This window comes from Aulostomus chinensis, chromosome 15 (genome assembly GCF_037954235.1).
Source record: "Aulostomus chinensis isolate RoL2024-O1b breed Wild chromosome 15, RoL_Achi_v1.0, whole genome shotgun sequence".
Taxonomy (NCBI): Eukaryota; Metazoa; Chordata; class Actinopteri; order Syngnathiformes; family Aulostomidae; genus Aulostomus; species Aulostomus chinensis.
Genome location: NC_141334.1, coordinates 16967271 through 16991495, shown reverse-complemented (window position 1 = coordinate 16991495; position 24225 = coordinate 16967271). Strand labels below are relative to the sequence as shown.

Below are 24225 nucleotides of genomic sequence, written 5' to 3'. Positions count from 1 at the left end.
AGTCGACGGCTGTCCTTTGACCTTGGTGGTTTAAATGTTCAGATGAAAATAGAAACGAAAATCAGGAGAGAAAGCATGTGGCTGTTGTACAGTCTTCCAGTTCAAAGTCCTGATGGGAAAAAAAAGATGGGCAGGAGTAATGTGTACATGCTGAATCTGTCAGAGGGTGTAGTTTTATATAAACTGTGCCTGACCTTCTTTACCACAACGTAAATCACCCAGAACTCTCAAGCAGAAGCAGTTCAGTAGTTTAATAGATGTATCCTTCACTTTGTGTTGCATTTGGATTACTTTTGCTTCTAAATGAGCTGCAGCTGCTACAGCCAGCAGCTTTGACAAGATGCTATCATGAAAAACTGAATAAGTCACGTTCTCCCCTCTTAAACGTAGCCTGTAGTGAACGGGTCCAGTGGGGGGGTCCAGTAGAGCTCTGTGGAGCCTTTCACGCAGCTCCAAGGTTTACTGAATAAAAACGGTTTATTTAGTCAGTAAATGTTGCGTGGAAATGTTAGGATTCAACACAAACAAACACACAAACAAAACATAGACAATAAACACACAGCATGTGTGTGCGTGTGTGTGTGTGTGTGTGTGTGTGTGTGTGGGGGGGGGGGTCATTGTGGGGCCGCCCCGCCTGTCCCCTGATGAACTAGTTTACGACTGGGGGGCAGGGGTCAGGCCTTCTACTCGCCCTGCCGTAATCTTGGTTTGCTCTCTCACCATCACACTTGTCTAACAAGCAGAATCTTTAATATTTGGTTTATTGTCATCAGGTAACTTTTCTTGTGTCTATTCTTCTGTGAACATGTCACTCTCTTTCATCTCGTCATCGTTATTACTGCCATACTTGGTCTTTTACCTCTTATTACCAGTGCAGTTCACACCATTTGAGCAGGGCTGCCAGGGGTTGGGTGATGTTATTACAAAGCAGCGTCCAGAATCGTGGCTATCAATCAAAATACTGGCTGTCAATCCAAATGCTGACTGTCAATCATGCCGTCATCTCACAAAGAGAAAAAAAAAATCCACTTTTGACAAACGGCAACACACTTTTCATCCAAACTCCTAAAAACTTGACACTGCGGGACCAGCGGGATGAGCGATTGAGGAGATAACGGACAGATGCAGACATCCGTCCGTCACATAGATTATATTACATCCCACCGTACACTCACAGACACGAGCCTCAGTCTGCCCTAAACAACATAATCCAAGTCTAAGCTCCAGCGTGACAGAGCGTCTCAGGGGAAACATTCAAAAAAACAACAACACGCAAGCTCGATTTGTGCAGCAAACATTTTTAACAAGAAACTAAAAGAATAGGAGGTTTCTCTCATCCAGCGAGTTGTTTTGACCACATGAGCAGAACAAGCAGAATAAAGAGGCAGAGTGAGACGACAGGGAGCGAATCGTCATTGAATAATTTATCAAAACATTTTATTTTCTTGAACAACAATACAATATGTCACAGAAAAATCACAGAGGGATTTAAGACAGGTCTGGCTCAGGTTTTTCTTCTATGTGAGTTCTTTTTGAAACAATAAGTGCAGCATAAATCAAACGAGTCAAGAGGGGGAGGGGAAAAAAATGAACAGAAAAAAACAAAAAAAAACCCAAAACAAACATCATTACATCCTTCAAATAATACCAAGAATGAGGACGAGACAGAAAACAAAAACAGGTCACGTCCCTAAAAGTCTCTGCAAAAGTGTCAAGAGTTACAACTACTAATGCTAATGCTCATAAAACCACTAATGCCTCACAAGATTATGAGTTTCGTACAATGGAAAAAAGTTAAAAAAGATTTCGTATTCATCTGTTCGATACAGTACAAAGACATCATTCCGTTTCTGGTATCAGTAAACTGTGTTGAAATGTTTTTAAGCACCAACCGGCTGGTTTGTGTTGCGTCACGGTTTATTTCCACACATCGTAATATGCTGTTTAATGAATGATCGGGGCATTGAGGCAAGGAGGGGTCTAGCACCATGAAAATTCAACTGCCCCCCTGATTGCACTTCCCCTATCCACATATTATGACCACACTACAGTTTTAAAATACCTTGTAGCCCCTTATCAAGTGAAGAACCATTTGATATGCAATAAATATATAAGAAAACAACCATGTACAGTATAAATAATGTCACCATTTACAATTTCTCATTTTTCTCTGTAATCCAAAAAGCAAAAACTGACAACAAAAAAAGAGGTATAAAAGAGGGAGGAAGTTCCCATTGCAGTAATTAAATCTAGAGTGATACAGGATATTTTTAGGGTGTATAATAATTATCATTATTATATAGCAACAACAGAAACAAATGACTGACCGCCTTCTATAAACCGAGAACATAGATTATGTACATGATACGGTGTGCACAGACTGATGAGAGCAGGAGGAAGAATGGGGGTTGGTACTGTTATTATTATTATTATTATTATTATTATTATTATTGTTATTATCTTTATTATTATTATTATGGCCTGGTATCAGCAACTGATCATCACATTTATAAAGGAATCGATGAGTTTAACCGGAAAGTGATATTTTTACACATTTTCAGATCAAATATCAAAATAATTAAATGCAAAATGAACAAAGCTTGAGCTTAAAAAAAATATGATACCGTTTACACACTTAAACTAGAAATGTATTAAGTTAAAGTGCTGCAGGATTGGGCCAAAAACTATTTTCTCACGAAGCTAAATCATGACGACGAGATGCCGCATCGTGCGGTGGTGGTGGTGACGAACGTGTGTTGACCACAGGGCCAAATTAAAAATAAACTTGGATCCTTTTTACACGGAGACACACGTTCGAGTCCCAGTTCTAGCGCTGCTCTTTTACGACTTAAACCGTACTGAGATATCATCAAGTACTTTTTTGTTAATTACTTGTTCGCTTTATCCTGTATGATGAAATTTCTGTGGGAATATTAGGCAAAAACATATTTCTATTTTCAGTGCAATGGTTTCAGTTGCAGATTTGCATATAATAACGAGCAAGCAATTGGCACATCACCAACACTAACAAAAATAGCCCCCCCCCCTCCATGTCTATGCACACCACTTTATATCCCATAAATTCATTAACAATTTACAATTATTTATTTTCTTTGTCATCTAGAAACGAGAACATAGCAACAAAAGGAGGTATAAAAGTGGGATGGCTTCCCCGTAAAACAACAACAAAAAAATAACACAAATAAAAGCAACACCACATCTGTTCTGTGTTTTGGGTGTATCGTCAAAACCACACCAGTGACACCAACAGAACAAAAACAGTTCCATCTACATTTCTGATTTCCAACTAAGAGTGAAACCATATTAGTCCTCCAGTAAACCCGTATTTAAGAGAAACTGATAAAATTTTTGATTCACTTTTTTTTTTTTTTTTTTTTGATACTTACATAAAACCTTATTTGCGTGTGTTTTATACTCTAATTACATCTCCTCTAAATACAGTTCACAAGGCCAATGTGGTGTACTTCTAGGCTGGTAAAACACTTGAATTATCTAGCGAGAATAAATTAGATAGGAATAGCACCTCAAAAAGTTTACAGACAGGAATTACAAATGTCAAAGTTTACCTGAATATCAAACAAAAACAGGGACTGATGCAATTCCAAACGACAATCAGCTACTTCTCCTGTGAAGCGATTCCCCTGCTGGTAATATAGAATCACAGCAAATTCATGGACACATAGAATAACTAGATTGGTGTAAAAAAGTTCTGAATTTGCATAAAAGTACCTGAATTCATACACAAAACCGGCTACTTGACGCTTTTGAATCACAGCAGTGTCCGTTGAACATAGAACCTGATTTTTCAGTGCTAGCAGTGTAGCAGTGCTCACATCTTTCTTTCTTTTTTTTGTGTGTGTGTGTGTGTTTATGTGTTTGTGTACACGTGTGAAATGCTCTCCGCAAGAAATACCATTCTAGTCATTCTATATCAAAGATCAAGTCCAATCAGCAGCTGGTCTGGGGAAGACAGTGGGCTATCATCTGATTGGCTGCGTAGCCGTACCTTATTGTGTGATGTAAACAATGCAGAGTAAACGTGATTGGCTGATTCCGAGAGTGTTCGCAGGTATAGATTGCCTCCAGGACAACAGTTGTGCTGCTGTTGGTTTTGGTTATGGGTGAAAGACGCTGGTCCTCACTTGGAGATGGGCAACGGAGCCTAAAGGGGAGAGACAGAAATCAGCTGACCGCCAAACAACACAATATCCATCAAAGAAAACATAAATATGAAATATGCACACAAATAAAGTCATGGGGCCACTAACTTTTGGTACATCCACGATTTTTAATGCGGGTACTAATTTTAAAATGTGTGTCAACACTCCGTTTAAAAAAACATTTGTGTAAGAGGGGCATCCTTGTTAAAGTATGAAACTGATTGATTGATTGATTGATTGATTGATTGATTGATTGATTGATTGATTGATTGATTGATTGATTGATTGATTGATTGATTGATTGATTGATTGATTGATTGATCGATCGATTGATTGATTGAAGCAAAGCACACATCCTGGTTACATGCATGTTTTCACTTTTCCCTCATGATGATAATCAAGAAAACACATTTAAAGCAGTCGTGCACACTCGCTTCATCACATCCACAGATCACATCGCATCCATCGCAACTGGGAACCAACCAGCAGAAAGAGACGTTATCGTCCAAACGAGAATGTTGCACTTTAATCAGAAGTGTCACTGTTGCCGAGCAAACTGTCAGAGTGAAGTAGAGCGCCGCAACCACACCACCTTCTCTCAGCAGTTAATCTCTATTGCCTCACTACTCAAAAACCTGCCCCACATTACTCTTCTCTATCAGTCAAAGGAACAGTGTGTGTGTGTGTGTGTGTGTGTGTGTGTGTGTGTGTGCGTGCGTGTGTGTGTGTGTGTGTGTGTGTGTGTGTATACTTGGTTTTTGTTATCTTTTGGAGACCTTTTCTGGTATAAACACTAAGCTTATCAGGACCCCTAGTCCTCATGGGGACCAAAGACCGGTCCTGATGCGGCGGAACTTCATTTGTGAACACCTGGTCAAAGTTAGAGTGAAGGTGTAAACTGCAGTTAGCTTGAGGTTGAGGTTAGGCATCAATTGGTTAGGGTTAGGGTTTGGATTCGGGCTTGGGTTTGGATATTCACATGAATGGAAGTCAGTGGAATGTTGGAATAAGGAGAGCTACACAAACCTGTGTGTGTGTGTGTGTGTGTCTGTGTGCACGCGCGCGTGCGTTTTGGATGAGTTACAGTTTTCGATGATGAAAACAAATACCTGAGTTGATTTCTCAAGGTCCTGCTCTGACATGAAGTTTTTGATTTTTTTTAATGTAATAATAATATAATAATTGGTAATAAGAGGATGTTGTAACAGCCTCAATCTGACCAATGATATTTAGATCATCGTCAATAACTTGGCCAAGATTTCTGACCCGAGTTTTAGTTTTCGAGTAGCGGGATTCAAGATGGTCACATAGTTTTTCTCTCTCCTCTTTGGCACTGAACACCATCATTTCTATTTTTTCTGTCTAATCCAGTCGCTGATGTCATCAAAATTCTTAATAAGGGAGTCGAGAGTAATCATCAGTTGACAGAGCAACACAGAGGTGGCTGTCATCTGCACTTGCTAATCTTAACTGAACTGCAGTGAAACCCTTGAGTCATTAGTAGTGATTAGTTATTGATCCTGTAAAGGCACCAACACGTAAAACATGCAGCAACAGTATAAAGCAATAATGATGCCAACTGAGACATCAAATAAATACATTTAAATATTCATTGCACTGGATCACATATTGAATTTCCTCCAATTCCATATTGTTCTAATGACCCAAAACATGCAGAGTCAGTCTTTAAGTTGCTTATCTTATCGATGGAATCATGATTTGAAGGTTTGTTTGTTTGTTTTTTTCATTACTGCAGTGTAGGAGAATGACAGCATGATGGATGAATCGATCTGGCATCCAGGGTGTAAACCATCTACCCTCCAGGGCAGCACAATTAATCGAAATAAGATCACAATCTGGAATCAAGCCTCCGCTTGATCTCAGTTTCACGTGGCAACAGTTCTACCCTGTATAACCGAGATGATCAACCTCAGAAAATTAAGGTGCTTGACAAATGTGCGCTGCTCCATGTGAATACAGAGGAAGAAGAGGCAGGATGTGACGTATGCGAGGGCCATGCGAGCGACGCAGGAAGCGGCGGTGGAGAAAAAAAAATCGCATATTCATTATGAAAGATTTGTGCTGTCGGCTGAGAGGAGCCTCATTCAAAGACGATGGTGACTGTAGAAAAAAAATGGCTGAAGTTCAACACTTATTTGTTATGATATAATATTATTAGTGTTATCCTGGCTCTGATTCTTTCAAAGAGAGAAAATGTCATGTAATAGAAGCACTCAAAAATGTATTATTTATTAAAATCGTGTACGAAGAAAATGCGGTCGTCAGTTGTTTTTCGACTATGCGATAGCTTATGTCACATCTAATTAAGGAAAATTAGGTTCTTAACACCAGTTTGCATTTTAACCAAACGCGTTGTGTTTGGTTAAAACCACTAAAATTCTGCTTCTGGTCCTCCGCAGGAAAAAAATTGGAGCATCCCTGGTATAGTCTGACTCCAAGACTGTACATATATTTGCGTTGAAAAAATAGAGAAAACCACACGGACTTTTTAAACATATTTGTGTTTTGACCAAAATGATGCGGCTTCGGAACCTTTGTGAAACACACTGGGCCTCATTCGTGAAATGTTCTTACACGTGCAGATTTTTTTTAACCAATTTTCCTTAATTTCATTTTCTAAGCAGGAAGCGAGGCCTGAGAACACATTCGTGAATTGGAACATTTCAGGAGTGATGCCTGATGTCCTCCATGTTAGGGTTAGAACATGAGGAAGGCAGACTGACCAGCGCGAAGCTGTCGTAGGTTCTCATCAGCTCCTCTATGCGATACTGTTCTAGCACCACCACTCCTGCCAGCAACGGGCTCTTGGCTCGGGCGCAGTCCTCACAATGCACCACGTAGGTCTTCTTACTGCTATTCTCGCTGGTCACAAACAGCATGTCGAACACCTCCACCTGCGCAAAGACAGTCACGCTTCATAAAAGCAGTTACAGTCAATGTACAGTGCAGGAGGAGGGACTCACATCACACTCGTTGCAGTAGTAGGCCGGCTCGTCCTTCACACGACCCTGGTAACAGATCTTCTTCCCTGCAACTACCAGCTGGTCTCTCAGAATCTGGATGTGCTTGATGGACTGCATCAGGCAGTGTCTGGAAGAGATAGAGGCCTGGATAGTGGAGGATGTAAACACTAAAAAACACAAAAAATATGCAGATAAGCGTCAGCACGCATCTCACTTAATCATCTTGAAAGTTTCCTGGTCGTTGATCTTGATGGTTCGAGCCACATTCCAGGATACGTGGATCATGGGAACGATCGACTTAACTTTCTTCACCTCGTTCCACTCAAAACGCTCCAGGGCGAGTTGATACTGGTACGCTGGGAGAGCGAAAAAACACAAACCGTGGTGAGGTTATTAAACATATTTCTTCAGTAATCTGACACGTAGAAGCACAGACTATTAATTCTCTTAATACGTACAGTTAAGAGGTCCCACATTCCAGGCAATGTTGTTGCACCAGCCCACAGCCTGGACCCAGTGAACCGTCCCGGCATTGATCCACACCAGGTCACCTGGCCTCTGAATGAAGCGGTACACAGGAATGTTGGAGCTGTACAGGTCCTCCAGAACTGGCCACCAGGATCCTGTAAGGTAGTCTACACCATGCCTGAGGAAATAGTTTGCTAATTATTCACCACAAACACAAACAAACAAACACACACACACACACACGCAAACACACACACTCATACAGTTGTTAAATAGTGCGAGGCTCCTCACTCACTTCTCACAGAATTTGTTGATAGCTTCCCAGTAGTGCTCGTGGACAGCGAACCACTCACAGTCGCCCGGCCCAATATTGATGTTGACTGAGCAGAAATTGTTGTTTTCTTGGTGACCTGAAGAGAAAACACATTTGAAACCCTTAAAAACTCAAATCGATTGATTACCAATGGAGGTGGGGATGTCCGAAAGCACTCTGACCTGGCGTGCGGCTGCCTGGCACCTTCATGTAGAGCTGGACAGTGTTCATGCCCAGGATTGTATGACCCACATGACTGAGCATGTTGTTGCTGGACTCCACACGCATGAACGCCGGCAGCTTCAGCAGCTCCTGCAGCTGAGGCTTCCACCTTTTAGGGTCTGAGAGATCGATGTTGGTCCCAAATTTGATGATCTTTCCGACAGTTTTCTGCTCTGAGCTGTGGAGGTTTTAAAGTCTGAGGTGAGAATTTGAATCAGAAGATGTGACATGTACTTCTTTAGATGACAGTTTTCTACTAACCCCGGTGTGCTGGGGGTGGAGTTGAGAGAGGAACTGGTCTGAATGGTATTTGAGGCGGGACTGCCTTTACTGTTGGATAACGTCAAACAGGATGCATCTGAGGACTTGGTTTGCTCTTCATCATCTTCTTCTTCTCCTTCTTCTTCTTCATTTTCACTCTCTTTCTCTTCCTGTAACACAGCTACACATGAGCTTAGCTGACAGGGTGTCCAACAGCTAAACATGGATCCATCATTACACCTCAGGATCAATGAAACACGCCTTTACTTATGCATCACATCATCTCAAACAACTTGACAGACCCTAATTATCACATCATTAATCATATTTTCACACCAGTAAAAGTAATTATGGCTACTTTGCTTTTCTAGGTCACGTATTTCCTTATTTTTTTCAAAAACAACTCCGAGACCTCACACACCAGAGATGAGCTGAACTTTTATATTCAGCTAAAAACTTGCCCACTTTGGCCAACAAAGAAATAAATGGTGTAAAGTCCGTCAGTCACTCATATGCCAGTGTCTCTGAAGTAATCAGCTATTAATAGTATCTGAGGGCAATGGCCAAGTCCCTTCCAGTGTAGCCAGCGGATATCCTTGGCAAAACTTCCTCTTCCATTTACCGGTTTTAGTTTAAAAACTTGAAAAATAAGAATGGAATTTGAACTGCGAGATGACGTGTACAACTGGACTCTTTCTCAAATAATGAGTAATATAATCCTCATATCGTAGCGATTAAAAATGTTACTAAAAACAAACTGTGGTAAACCAGTGTAAAGGTGGTAAATGTGTGTGTCAGCCACAAGGGAGGAAGTCTACCTGCAGGCTCTCCTGGAAGCTGGAGGCCTGGTACTGGGCGTATTTGGCTATAGTGGTGTGTGAGCGGCTGCTCTCACAGGGCCACGTCTGTGCCGAGCCACTGGGATCCCAGTTTTCATCAGCAGGCTGTTGAACCTGAGTCCTTACTTCCACTGCATGGTCCGAGTTTGCCTCCACCAGAGACTTGGTGGAGAACAGCCCAAGATCTGACGCAGGAGGGAGAAAAATGACAGAAGAGCAAATGAGATCATGATCAGGTAACAACACCTCTGTCTTTCTCAGGCTCTTTCTACTTTCTATGTATTTGGATTTGGATTTCGTTTTCAAATTTAAGACATCGGAAAATGTTATTTATACACTGAACAACAAAGCATGACGCAGAGTAAAAAAAGACGTGGGAGTAGAAATAAAGATGATTGTTAAATCGACACACGTTAAGATACGCAAATGTCTTCAAAGCAGCGATCCCGGATCGATGTAAAGCCTCCCAGTGTTCTCGCCATCATGTCATGCTTGCGCTGACATGACCTGCATTCAGCTACGGATGATAAAGACTCAAGCGTGATGTGAGTGTCACTATGGGGTGCAGCACGCTGTCCCACGAGCGCACGAGTGAGAAGGCACCTCTGTCTAGGATCTCTGAGAGTTTACTTGTTTGGAAAATCTCAGCAAGTAATTAAAATGAACCAAAACATTTGGTCTTTGTATTAAGAACGCTATAAATGTATTTACGCGTATAGAAGGGGAAGTGAAATCACATGCACAATAAATCAGCAGAGAAAGAGTTGCGTTAACTCACTAAGGCGGAGGGAGCCGGCGAGGCCTCTGATCACAGTAACAGCATTTTTGGGATCCGTGCAGAACTGAAGCAGAACCGGGGAGAAGGCGTCCCTTTTGCTCTCCAACTGCAGACACGACAAAAAACATAATAAAGAATCTTTTTTTTTTTTAAAACAAAGAATCTTTATCTGCAAGCGCAAATGCAAAATACAGAAAGCAGGTTGGAAATTCTTGAAATAATACAGTTATCCACAAAGCCTTGTTGGCCAAGGAGTCTCCTCCAAATATAATACAATCCCCCGTGATCTCACCCAAACCATCTCCTGGAGTTTAATACTTGTTTCTCAAAGTAACGAAAATATGCTGAGATTTGTCAGAAATATTGACCATTATATCAAATATAGGCCTTACAAGCTCAAAATCTGTCAGAAATAGCGTTCGCGTCTATCTGTATACGTACTGCTAATGGCCTCCAACAGCCTGCAGCATCGACACTTTCAATCAGATCATCTCCAGTTGATACTTGGAGTACAATTTATCTTCACACCAAATCTCACTGACATACTTCATCACCTTTGGGGCAGTTAAAAAGAAAAGAGTTGTTTTTGTTGTTTGTTTTTTTTTTAAGTAGCCAAATGTTATATGTTGTACAAACACAGCGTATCTGCTGCACTTCATGAGTGCTGCTATTGAGAAAAACAATCAAAGGAAGGATAAAAATCAACTTTAACTGATTTATCATGGCCGCTTCTCTCTCATGCTACTGTCACGTACTGAGTCGGGTCATTTTAGCGGAACTCACATAGATGCTCGGCGTAGGAGGGTTTAACTTCTCTCGTGGAATCGGTGTATCAATGGAAAAATTAGGTTTGACAGACAAGGCGGGAAGCAAGTACGACTCCTTAAATTTCCCTTTCACCTTTAACCCCCTGGGAGAGAGAGAAAACAGAGAGAAGACGGGGTGCGTTAAACTCTGATCTTTACAGACAAGAGTGATTTGGTTGGGGAACTTACTTGCAAGCTCTGATCACTTGAGCGGCTGTGTTATCGATGCTGATCTTGGAGAGTGGGATTCTTTGCTCTTCCACCTCTGATATGTTGAATGTTTGTCTCCCAGCACTCTCCACTTTGATCAGGAGGATCCTCAGCTCCTTCGTAAAGCCCATTGACAATGCTTTGAGTTTCAGGGGGTCGACTGGAGCTAATGAGCAGGGCGCTTTGGATGTATTGATTGCTATAGCTGACGCTGAGGTCTTGGTCTCTGAGTTTCCAGTAGCTGAGGATGTTTTATGTTTCACTGCTCCTTTATTCTGTGATTCTCTCTTTACCTTCGTGTTCCCACGGTTCCTTTTCTTTCTCCGAACATCTTTGCCGTGTGCAGTTTGATCTTTGGGAGGTCTGGGAGAATTTCTAGAGAGCATCGCGGATGAAACGGATGTTTTATATGCACCTCTTTCTTCCAACCCCTTTATTTTATTTGCTTTGTTTTTAAGACACACGCTTTCTTCTTTCTTTATCTTAATCTTGATCACCCTTTCACCTCCTACATCTTTAGCCTTTTGTTTTCTCTTTCTGTCTGTAACTCTGTGTTCTGCCTCGTCCCTGTTGACCCTCTCTTCCTTGGTGCAGACAGTGAGGAGGCTGGTTAAAGAGGTCGTGTGTGTGGTGGTCAGCCTCAACTCTGCACTGAGGGACTCGTCCAAGAGAGACGACTCTGCTCCCTCAGGGAGGAGCTCTGATGCTTTCATGTCTTCTCTCTCTTCTAGATCATTCTCTGTGTCGTCCTGCTTCTTCTGGGCCGGTGAGACCGGCTCATACAGATCTGTCAGGCTGGGGGATTTTGAGAGGAGATCTGAGGTAGTGTGAACTGGTGACTGATTACTGGATTTGGAGGATGATGTAGGGTCTGACTTGATATCCTGATGCTCCTGGCAGTGGATTTCTGGTCCCAGTGCGAGAGATGACGCAAACTTAACCCCTTTTGTGGAGCTAGAAGGAGGCCCCCCAAATGGACCGCCTCGACATGTGACTCTCTGGCCTCCGAGGAAGGTTGCAAGGCTCTTGAAGACATCATCCAACCCAGATTTGTGGTGAAGCTCATGAAGAAGAGAGCCAGATGTTTCCCTCTCCAGCTCCTGTTCTCCCTCATCATCTTCTTTCGTTAGACAAGGTCGATCACAGAGTTTAGACTTGTGGTAATAATCATCCAGTGTACTTTCACAAGACACGTCATTGATGCTCTCACCATCTACGGGAGGGGGAGAGAAGCATTGAGTCGGGCTGGGCTGCAGGACCGGTCTACTGATCACCCCTTTCTCCAACTCCTCCTCATCTTCTCCCAGGATGGACACCGGTGAGCCCTGCCAGCTGAGTACAGGAGGGGTGTTTGCAAGATTGTCTCCTATTTCCCTCAAACTTCCCATCACACCCACAGGCTGCAGGTCAGGTGCGTGGAGGACCCCTCCTGGGCCATCTTCTTTGCCACGGGCGGCCTTCTCTATACTAACAGAACACGCTGTACTTAGAGGTTCCAAGGCTTTAAATAAAAGTGAGGGGAGAGTATCGTCATAATTTGCTTTTGGTCCATGTGCTGACTGGGACGGGGTGGACTTGTTTCTTCTCCGGGAAGCGCTGGTGTTCAGGCATTTTAATTCCTCCTTGGCTGGGAGTTTTAGGGTACTGTGTTTCTTTTGCTGACTTTTGGGATTTTCTGACTTTGTGGATGGTTGAGGTGATGTGCAGGCGGGAGGAGGAACTCCTTCAGGCGTGGAGGGATTCTCTCCCAAAGAGTTGGTCACAGCAATGGAAGTCAGCACTTCTTTATCTCTGATTTTAGTTTTGGAGACTAATTTTTGTTCCTTTCTTAATGCTTTATCTCTTTTCTTCTTTCTTTCTCCTAACTTCTTGTCCTCTTTTTTCTTCCTCCTTTTTCTTTCTTTGCCATTTCTGTTTGTCTTTTGAGCTTCATCCTTTTTCTCTTTTCTCACCACCTTATCTTTTTGCTTGCCCTCGCCTTTTATCTGCACCTCCATCTCCTTGTCAGGCTTGTTTGCCCTGGACCTGCTGTGGGGGGACTGCCGCGAGCTGAGAGGCTGCGAGCTTTTTCTGTGTTTAACATGTGTAAACCTGGATTTTGCACCAGCTTGAGGAGGGAGAGATGTGGTAAATGCCGGTCTAGCTTTGTGAGTGGGGCTTCCTTGGACTTTAGGCAGTCCTATGAGGTCAGGACTACACTGACGAATGATGGATGGATCTTTTCTGCCACTGGCCACCATGTATGAAGGAGGACTGGAGGGAGTACGAGGAATGCTGGCAGTATCTTTAGCACCACAGAGAATGGATGAATAGGGAGGAGAGTCTGCGCCAGAAGACCTGAAGACGGCTGGATCTCTTGAAATGCTCCTTAGATGAGTACGCTGAGGTTCCTGCAGAGGTAACGATGTGAAACACACATAAACAGCTTTTGAAGATAAAAATATAATTTGACTTTTCATTCACTACATATATTCAAACGGTTTAGTTCTCACTGTGCTTTGTTTGTGCAGATGACTCCGTGAGACCTTTTCCTCCAGAGGGTGCAGCAGGGGTTTGTGCTGCAGGGCTCTGAGGTGGCCTGTGTGCCGTTGATAGTGATAATGATGGTTTTGGTGGCTGTAAGGCACACGGGTGTGTTCTGCTGGTGAAGACGTCATTTTCCGGTAAATCTTCCCTCTGTTTCCAAGATGCGGTGCTCTACTGCCACAAGTCTGATTTTGAACTGCCGGGTTACTGCTGCAGAAGCCTCCAGCATGCAGTTTAGAGGTTTCCTGCAGAGAAATCAACCACGATGATCATGTTGAGTAAGTTAACATTTTTAGTTGTCGTTCATTCATATAAACAAGCTCACGTGTTGCTGTGCCGTTGAGGTCCTGTGGTCAGAGTGGTGGCATGGACCTGCCCTGTCGTGAAGATGTTTCCACTCATCTTTGTTGCAGCGGTGGTGGCGAGGTGGTGACGGGGCATGCGCCAGTAAAGGTAAGTGCCTCGATCCGGGATGAGATGACTGATGAGAGAAGCAGACACGGACTGTCACACGACAGTGGCGGGGATTTGACCGATGGTGGTGCTATTGCACAAAAATAGAAGTACCTGCATGGACATTGCTTTTCTTCCTTAACTGGACTCGGGAGCAAAGGTTCAGTGTCTTGCTGGGAACTTGGACATTTGTGCTTTATTCGGTGCAGTTTACCTGATCAGGGCCAGAGTCCCTGCTCCTCTTGGCTGGACACTCTTCCCTTGGGGATAAGGGATGCTGTGGAGATGGACTGTGCTGGTGCAGTTGGTCTCGCCGCTGGTGGGGGGCTGGTCGTTTCCAGGGTCCCGGTCTGTTGTTTATCATTTGACCTGGAAAGCTCCTGCGACAGTTTGAAGGAGCCCATCTCTCTGGTGGGGCCTGGAGGTCTCTGTTGTTGCGATGCAGCCGAGGATTCCCCTGTTCAGAGACAATAAAGGATAGTCAGAATCAGAAAGTCCTGCTGAATTAGCAGCATAAACTTTCAAAATGCTGCTGGCCTCACCAGAGGGTTGCTGACATTGTCCCAGTGTGTGTAGCGCTCTCCTGGTCCTGTTAGATAACCGCTGTTGGTCCCAGCTCGATGGTGGAATGAGCGCATGGAGTTGTAATGCCAGTTCTGGGCCTGAAATGGCTGGTCCTTACTATCCCAAAGACGTAATGGCTGCCTGTGCCCCTTGGACATACCCTTGTCCTGAACATGGTTGACTGTTCTCTCCCCCCTACGCACAAGACAGACGGAGCAGAATAACAATCACAGAGCTGAAAGGATTCAAGACACAGAGAGAAAACTCCTATCCATCAGCTGTTCTGCTGCTATAAGGGCAAAGAAACATCCAAAAAGAGTCTCTCCGTTCATCCGAGAGAAACAAACATCAATTCAGAAAGATCTATCATGATACTATGGGAAAGCTGCAAACCCATACATTCACATTGCGGTGTTCAACTCACCTGCTATAAAGACGACTTGATGGTGGATGGTGTGACTGATTGCGACCTCCTTGGCATCTGCAGTGGCAACATTGTAACTTTTATTACAAAGAACACAGAAATCTACCATGTCCCAATGTAATAACGTAGCTGACAGCTGGAAGTGTACAGCTCACGAAAATGTGGTGAATCCGGAGCTCGTAATGAATCAAGTTCAGTTGTACAAACATTCTTGTTTATCTCAGTTAATTAAGTCAGATATCATTTCTGAAAGCTACTTCTCTCATGGTAGCCATTCAAGTAATTCTCAAAAGTGAGATGTTACTTCAGGAACTTTTACTGTAGAGACTGTGGTGAACCTTGGCTAATAATACTGGGATAAAATGTTCAGGACCATTTCTTTGACCTCACTGAATATGGAGACAATTTTGTCTAAGGCTACTTGAACATTTTTTGAAGAATACCCATGGTCCATCCTCCCCAGAGCTGGACAAGAGGATGGATCCCATTCTGTCCTCTGAGTGTACATTAGGAAGCTGAGACCAGCTGACTGCTAGTTAGCTTAGCACAACCAGCGGAAGTGGACGGGCAGGTTAGCATACCTCTCTCAGAAGATGTCAAATACACTTTTCTTCAAAATGATTCTTCAAAACCAGGGTTGTATACAACACTGGTTATGAAATAATGGGAAATGAGGAGACAACATTTAGAATCAGCCAGCAACATTAGACCAACAAAACAAAACAGTTTGTGATGATAAGAAGAATGGCTTTGTAAGAGAGGATGAGGTTGATCATTTCCAGACAATCCATGATCCTTGACCCAATCTAGTTGACGACTTTTGACAATGTATGCTAACCTTCACTATCCATTAATATGCATTGTGCTGTGCAAACTAGCAGTTTTTCAGGGTCTCAGCTCCCCAATGCACACACAGAGGAGAAAAGAGTTTCTATCTTGTCTTGAAAATAAGTCTATATCCACCCTGATGTACCCACAATAACAAGCAGATCCATCCATCCATAGTCTCCCGCTTATTCCTGTTAAGGGTTGCGGGGGGGCTGGAGCCTATCCCAGCAGCTACGGGCGAGAGGCGGGGTTCACCCTGGACAGGTCGCCAGTCCATCACAGGGCCAACACATAGAGACAGACAACCATTCACACTCACAGTCACACCTACAGTCAATTTAGAGTATCAATCAGCCTCGTCCTCTCTTGATGTCTTTGGACTGTGGGAGGAAGCTGGAGTACCAGAGAGAACCCACACAGGAACAGGGAGAACATGCAGACTCCACACAGAAAGATCCTGTGCCTGAGCCTTCTTGCTGTGAGGTGACAGTGCTGACCACTGCACCACCGTGCTGCCTAACAAGCAGATAGGTCATAAAAAAAGTGGTGAAAATATCCTATAACCTATTCGGGTGTAAGTTATATACGCCATTTAGCGGCCATACTAGTAATGATCCCACCAGTACAGTAGATGCCCTGCAAAAGGATATTTTCTCTTCATCTGACCAGCTGCAAGTGATGACTTCCTGTTTCCATCAATTGGAACACAAACCCAAACCGGGAAACCACAGCCCCTCTGGCTTGGTGCTACAGTGAACATAGACAAGTGCTGGTAACTTAGCAGCTGGATAGACGGTGAAAATAAATGTTTAAACTGGATAACTGAGCGTCCGGCCAGATAAAGAAGATGTAGATTATCCTGGATGTTGTGCTTGAGAGTTTGTCAACTGTTTTTTGTATACCTAAATATTCCTAGCTGGCTCTGTCTGCACTCTGGGCTCACAAAGATGTGATGCAACAATGACAAAAACTCTTAAGACACCTATTGGTAAATATTTTAAAGGTAAAACACACACTTTTAGGGTTGAAGTACTGCTTTAAAATAACTCACTGTTAGTTTGAAACCAACTCACTGCTGCCACAACTTGTAACCAGAGAGATAGAGTGATGCTGAGATAGACAGGCATCCCCAGCTGCAGCTGGAGACGCTGTGCTTGCATCCACATGCTCCCATCTGCAGCTTTAGCCCAACAGTACTCTGTTACAGCCAAAGCAATGAGGTTGTTGTTTTATCAGATTGTATGAGACGTCTCAGCTGGTGTTAACAACCAGAGATCATAATGCCTGATCAGTAAAGACATGGAAAACACACTCGCATTGTTGACAAACAGTGTGAGTGTTGTCATGCTGCTGACCTCTGGGTGTGGCTCCAAGGCCGACTGTTTACAGGAGCCCATTGTCCTCTATTAGGTCCTCCAGCTTGGTAGGAGTCCCATGTGTTACGGCCAGAGTACAGCTCTGCTGGGTGATACATGCAGCCTGAAACACACACGGTATTTAATGTGCATGCAGTTGAAATTTGGAATAAACCAAAATGACATGTAATTCAACGAGTATCACTGAATAAAGCACAATGTAGAAGCAAGCCTGTCATATGAGCTTATTGTACAGAAGCACATCTTATGATATAGTGGAATCATTTTAACTTTGAAGTTCTTAAATCTCTTCAGTGCAAGACTAACAAAGGCCTGCTTCAGTTTCTTGATGCTGATTCAGAAAACTGTCCCATTCACTGATCGATCAGAGATCAAGAGCTGCTGATCAAGTTCAGGATAATCCAAGAACAGCAGAAGGGTACCTTTAAATACCTCCGAAATATACTAATCGCTGAAAACACACCACATGCGAACACGCAGATTACAAAACAGTCTTGGAGTTATCTTAAGCCAATCGCTCTGCACGGTTTCAGTAATATTTATAATACAGGTTTGAAATTAAATGTCCACACACACAAAGCAAAGAGACAGGAGCAAATGTTACCAGTCTTGGTCTGTGTATGGGAGGCCCTCCACGTCACACCTGAGAGCAAATAGACGAACCTGAAGAGAGAGGGAGACGCACAGTGCAGTTTATACAGACTTTATCTCTCTACTAACGTCTACACAGTTTGTTTTCTGACTAAACTGTGTTGGATTTCTCTTTTGTATTTGTGGCTTTTGTGATTTACACAGACTCCAAAGTAACGCTTTCGTGCATCTCTCGAAGATTTGATTTCCTCCTGCTGTACTGTGTCTGTTCGGTGGTCATATCATCAGTCAAGCAGAGCTTCATTGTGCATTCAGCCTCTCTCTAATCACTGCAACCCAGCAGTCACTGGTCGCCCAGTAATAGAAAACACATGGCACTAAGATGAAGGAGAGGATATGGGCAAACTCACTTTAAGACCAAAGAAAAGAGGAAAAAAAAAACGACATACAGTGGGCTGCTGTTGAATTTTTCTCACCCTACAGGCCATGAGTCTAATTCTCTGACAGCGCTGCTGAAATCTGCAGCAGCCATCTTGTCCTGGGCCCCATCCCATCTCAGCTCACTCCCCACATCGATGCTGGTTCTTTACATGCATGTCAAGAAGAGCAACTGCCACTAGAGCAGATCAGCTGCTGGACTTCACTTTCTTTACTGGAAGTAGTCGCAGGGTCAGAAAATGTCTCACCATCTTTATTGTTGCTGTTGTGAGTTTGACTTTGAAAGCTTCTCTGCTGTACGCTACAGGTGATAGGCTGCACCTGTGGGTGCTCATTTCACATCAACTCCTAATAAATCGTATGATGAACATGTAACCAATTCCTCTGTGTTCCTTTGGCTTTTTTTTTTTCTTTTTTACGTTTTTTTCCATTCAGGATTGTCAGTGTTGCAGCACCACTGTTAATATTCTTACTATGAGTGCTGAATGTGAGAGTCCAACTGGTTGCTACAGCAACTGAAAGCCAGACAGTTTCTAGTGCTTTGGCTTTAGGCTATTTAAAGTCAATTGCATTTCGATTCATTTTAAAAGAGATGTGGATGGGGGGGGGGGGGGTACAAAAAGGCCTTTGACTCTGTGGTAGATCATGTTACCATGCACACATATAATAGTAGCATTCTCCTCCTATCACCTCCTGCTCCACTACTATCTAAGTTCTAGCATCGGTACAAAAATCTTTGCTTGCCTTGCTTGAAACGTGTGTCCCAAAAATAACAGTTCATGTTCATATCTCTGTAAATGCAGATTTCTGCTAAAGAAAAGGTAAACTGTCTTGCACATTTTTACACAGTCTCTTTCCCGTTGATTTTCTGCTTCTACAATCAGAAAAAAAAAGCTTTCTAACAGCGCGTCTAACTCAAAGCTTGCTAGGATTTGAGCGGCAGCCATCTGTTTTGTTTTGGACCCTCCCTGTCGCGCTGCAGAGAACACAGTTTGGTCGGAGTGGCTGTGCGAGAGCTGTCAGTCAGTCAGCAGCAGCAGCAGCTTCAATTTAACTCAACACAACAATGACTTTGTGCTCCATGTATTAAACACATCTGTGCAGGGTTAACTGGAGACATCTGGCATTTAGCTCCAAGGCCAAATGATGTCATGAGCAGAAGGGGTTTCGCTGCTGTCGGAGGAATCTCTTCGCTTCGCTGTAGAAAAACCTCCAGTAAATCATGTACTGTACATACTGCATGTGAGAGTTAAATGTTGACTGTTTGCTAAAATTAGTAACAGTAGAATTGTGGTTTTGTTTTGTGAGATATCTGTGCACTAACCAGGCTTTACTACTAAACTGCTGATGCTGCTGTGTTATGAGTTGACACAATTAGAAGTTAAAGCTTCTGTCTGAACCATTAAATCTCCTCTCAAAGCTCCTCCCTCTCTCTCTCATCACCAAGGAAACCCCGGTCATCTCTCTGTCACCGCAGGGGGATAGCCATGCATCCATTCATGTCTCTGCTGAAACTACGAACACTTTCGCCACACTAATGGGAGAATACGTATTTGAAACCTAATGTTGTGTGTGTGTGTGTTCCTGTATTTGCTACATATTGAGGACTAGAATAGGTATTTAACCAACAGAGTGAGGATATTTTTGGAAAGTGAGGACATTTTAGCCGGTCCTCACATCTTCAAAAGGCCGTTTGAAGGGCAAGACTTGGTTTTAGGGTCCTGGTTAGAATCAGGTTCTGGTTAGGCTTAGGGTCAAGGTTAGGGTCAGGCAGTCAGTTGAGATGGTTAGGTTTAGGGTGAGGGGCTAGGGAATGTATTACATCAACAAAAGTCCTCACAAAGACATTAGTACAAGGATGTGTGTGTGTGTGTTTGTGTGGGTGTGTGTGTGTGTGTGTTCATCCCTTTAACCTACCAATGAGAATGAGAAAGAGGAGACAGGCTCTCTGATCCAAATTTGACGACGATGCTCAGTCAGAAATAGCAAGACGGTGGACCTGTGCGGTCTCAGATCCCTTTAAATAGACATGCTCGCTCTCCACTATCTGGCAAACACACAAAGACACACATAGTAGAGAGAGTGGGGAAATACCATTGTCAGTTGGTGCACAGAAATACAAGACAGGAAGGTTTTATTGTTTCAAATAATGTACTGTATTTTTGGCAGATCCCTCAGGTAATCCTGACTCTTCCTTTCTAAAGACAAACATTCACTCTGCCACTATTCTGACCCTCTTTAAGCACAGACAGAGAGGAAGGATGGGGCAGTGACCTTTGACCGGTCAGCTTTGTTTTCTCCAGCCTTTCCTACTCATTGCTATCTTCACCAACTTGTTTGAAAAAGGCTCATTTTCTCTCTTGATACCTAATATCCAACCCCTTCCTTTTCTCTTTCAGGCTATGACTATGCCTCGCCCTCCCTTTTCTCTGCACGCTGTGTCCTTGTATCCCTGGCAACCGATGATATCATTTAGCCCAGAGCTGAGAGCAAGGCCTCAAGCGAGGAGGGGAGTGTGTGATTTTTGACAGAGAGCGAGAGAGAGAGGAGGGGGGTCTCATTTGGACGGAAGAGCAGTCTGTCACATTATTGCATACTGTCTTGCTTGCTAACTGCAGCGAACCACTGCAGACGTGCATCTCAGGCTAGGACTTTGTGTGCGCGTGTGTGGGTGTGTGTGTGTGTAGGAAGGATAGTGATCCTATACCATAAAAGGAAGGGCTGGTGGGCTGCACCAGACTAGTCTCTGGCTTCGAGACTAGCTTACACTCGAGCCGACATGAAGAGAACAGATGGAGTGAAAGCGAGAGGCGGTCGCACTGACATTGACTGGACAGACAACCCGTCCCACATATTTGCACATATATGATTTTATTGGATGCAGGACAGAAATAGAATTACAATCACAGAGAGAGTGAGAATGTACAGTATGAGGCGAAATCAGTCCCATTTCTAAAAATAACATCCCCACAGCTCTATCCCCCTTCTCCGTCTGTGTAACAGCGGCTTCTCCCGGTGTATGCTCCATAAAACACATCCCTCTGAGGGCTACTGGAATGTACCAAGGAAGGTCAAGCATAAGAAAGAGGGGCGTCTTTGGCAAACATTGTAAAATGTGCAGCATTTTGTGAACAAAGAGAGTGAGGCAGGTTAAAGGGTTCAAAGACGTTACTGGATGCACATGCATGTGTGTGTGCCGTAGAGACGGCTTGTGTGGGCGATGGTAGCCTAGAATCGCATGTCCAGGTAGTTGGAAACAGTCACAGGGTTTGTATTGTATATCTGTGCCAGTAAACATTTAAGTTCTTTATTGATTCCGTTTTAGTTGCTATCTGATCAAACATTTCAGCAACTAAACAAACTAAGCTGAACTTTCAACAGAGCCGGCTCCCGTTTGTGACACAGTTTTTATTCTAAATAAAGATTAGTGATTACTCTTGGTCACCAGAGCTTTTTACAACTCCACTCCTGCCGGACACACACACACACACACACACACACACACACACACACACACACACACACACACACACACACACACACACACACTCTCAGAAGCCGATATTCAACAGTTACGGTCTTAACCACAACAGTTCCCCTTCACCACATTCATCCATTTCACATTTCTCTTCCTGCACGTGAGAACTGCATGTGTGCACGTGCATGTGTGTGTGTGTGTGTGTGTGTGTGTGTATGTGGGTGTGTGTGCTTTATGCATGCATGAGTGTGCAGCACAGTCTGCAGACACACACTGCAGCAGTGTGATCAGCCGAGAGAAATCTTTTAAAACAATGAATTAAAATGCACACAAGATATGTGGGAAAAATAAGACAGGAGGGAAAATTAAGAGAAATGAACACACTCTCTTTCTCTCTCTCTCTCTCTCTCTCTCTGCCTGCCTCTCACACACACACATATACTGCACAATGCATGCAGTATATTTCCATTCAGCTGCAGGCACACAGCACATCAAGCTGCTTGCCTGCACTCCTCTGTTACCTCTTTATTTTGCCTTCTTTCTCTTTGGTCCACTCGCCCCTCTGCTCCCCTTTTCCTCCCTTTCTCTCCTCGCCACCTTGTCTCACCCGATCCTCTCCTCTGTCTCCTTTCTTCCCCTCTATTCCTCTTCCTGTTTCCACTCCACTCTCTGATGCTGGGGCTCTCACAGCACACCGACGGGGGAAGGCCAACCAGCTGTCATTCAAGAGAAGTGGGCCAATGAGAGGAGAGAGTCTCTTATCTATCACATTTTGCAGTGGAGGAGGCGGGAGGAAGAGGAAGAGGAGGAGGAGGGGAAAATATCACATAGAGGCATGGAGGGGCTCTCTATATTTCTCTCTCTACCTCTGTGTGTGTGTGTGTGTGTGTGTGTGTATAAACAGTACATAAGCAGTGCAGCAGAGATTTTTAAAATCTCTCAGCTGCAAAAGAAACATCTTGAGTGGACACACACATGTTTTGCAATAGATATGTTGCTCTACATGAAGACACTTTTCTGTCTGTTGCCTAATTTTTCCTTTTTAATGATGTTATTATAGAGAACAAATGTAGACTTTCTGCCAAATAACTTTTTAAAGTGGTGACGCTTTGAATGACACGTTTATTCCTCCCCTTCTTGTTGACAGTAGTGGAGCTGATATTTAGGATGTGAGGCAGGTTAAAAATAATCTATACCATTAATATGAATCGTTTCCTGTTGATGGCTCCGAAACTGCTTCAAATCCCCGCTGGAAAAACAAAACAAAACAGGGAAGAGGTGTCGTACATGGGAAAGGTCTGGTGGGGCTTTGGCTCAGGGCCACTCAGTAGGGTTGATGGAGGAATCCTGGTTTAAGTTCAAGAAATGGACAGAAGTCTCCCGCAGTTACGTCCGGTGTTGTGTTGACCCATCCAACAACGTCCCCCTCCTCACAAATCTGCTCTGCTCCCACTACCACAGACTATCTGTAGGTGTGGATCTTCTTAGGGGGCCAATCTCCACAGATGAGCTGCGAGTGTTGCCTGAGCTCAAGTGACAGGAAAAGCATGGGAGGTGGGGCTGAAGCTGCTGGTTGATGAGGGAGGGTCTAAGTCTTTGTGGCAAACACAATACAAAACCATCCCTCCACTCATTTCACCCACCGCTGGCACAGCAGGCAGAGCCCCGGAGAGATGAGAGCGGGGAGGAGAAGACCAAGAGCCAAACGCCAGCAAGCGAGTGTAAGAGTGAAATGGTGGAAACAGACTGCTGACAGATTTTTTTTCTTTGCCTCTGAAGTGCCATAGCAACAGCCCCTCATAAGCCCGAATCTCTATTGGTTGATGCTCAGGGCCATGTGAGGGTTTGAACCAATCAGCAGCTTTGGTGTAGAACGAAGAGAGAGGAAACCTTCACAAGCCAGAATATCTGCAAAATGATGCCCCCTGCTGGCACAGTGCAAGCCTCGAAGCTGTTTCTGCTATCAGCTCTGTCTCAGTCTCCGTTTGCCTCAAGTGGAATTGTTGGAATACAGTACTGTATTCCAACAAAGTGCTTGATTATACAGTTATAATGCAGCAAATGTGTCACAATATCAGCGTCAAAAAACTCGATAGAAAGATGACGTTAGCAGGACTTTATGATTAGGTGTGTTGTTGAAGTTTGAAATCCACAAATGCAAGATAATCATTTCCACTCAACTAACATCCTTGTAACACATAAACAAAGGCATGATCATGAGGTCTCCTGAGTGATACGGGAGAATAAAGTAACCACTGGATGAAATAAATACATCAGATTCATCGTTAAGACAAAATACAGGCTAGAAAACGCCACAAAATTCAGTTTTTTGAACAAGGAGACTATCATGATTAATTACTAGGGACAAGAATTTGTGTTATTCCGTTGTTTGTAGTGTTATTGGCGGTGAAAAAAAGTTTCGTTTGCATTTACTGTATGTTTGCAGAGCAGACAGCAGACAACGAACAAGCCTGCAGCGCCTCCA

The 24225-nt window shown here is 43.6% G+C and overlaps 1 protein-coding gene across 3 annotated transcripts; it reads right to left on the bottom strand.

The window, feature by feature from the left end:
* Positions 1-1366: 1366 nt before the first annotated feature.
* Positions 1367-22394, bottom strand: kdm6bb (lysine (K)-specific demethylase 6B, b). 3 transcript variants are annotated; one of them, XM_086226974.1, is made up of 21 exons: positions 22262-22394; positions 20180-20309; positions 17838-17896; positions 17213-17336; positions 15030-15086; positions 14584-14800; positions 14256-14498; positions 13914-14069; positions 13555-13833; positions 11042-13452; positions 10830-10956; positions 10047-10152; positions 9248-9453; positions 8430-8599; positions 8129-8346; positions 7929-8043; positions 7624-7811; positions 7380-7521; positions 7166-7292; positions 6926-7096; positions 1367-4183 (listed from the first exon to the last, which is right to left on the bottom strand). In XM_086226974.1, the coding sequence occupies exons 4-21, from the start codon at positions 17329-17331 to the stop codon at positions 4160-4162; spliced, it is 5076 nt and encodes a 1691-aa protein (XP_086083100.1). In that variant the 5' UTR covers positions 17332-17336; positions 17838-17896; positions 20180-20309; positions 22262-22394; the 3' UTR covers positions 1367-4159. The 3 variants fall into 3 exon arrangements, with proteins under 3 accessions (XP_086083100.1, XP_086083101.1, XP_086083102.1); XM_086226975.1 differs by having other exon boundaries at positions 20180-20305; positions 22262-22371; XM_086226976.1 differs by lacking the exons at positions 14256-14498; positions 14584-14800; positions 15030-15086; ... (2 more) ...; positions 20180-20309; positions 22262-22394 and adding an exon at positions 14156-14182 and having other exon boundaries at positions 1368-4183.
* Positions 22395-24225: the final 1831 nt, after the last annotated feature.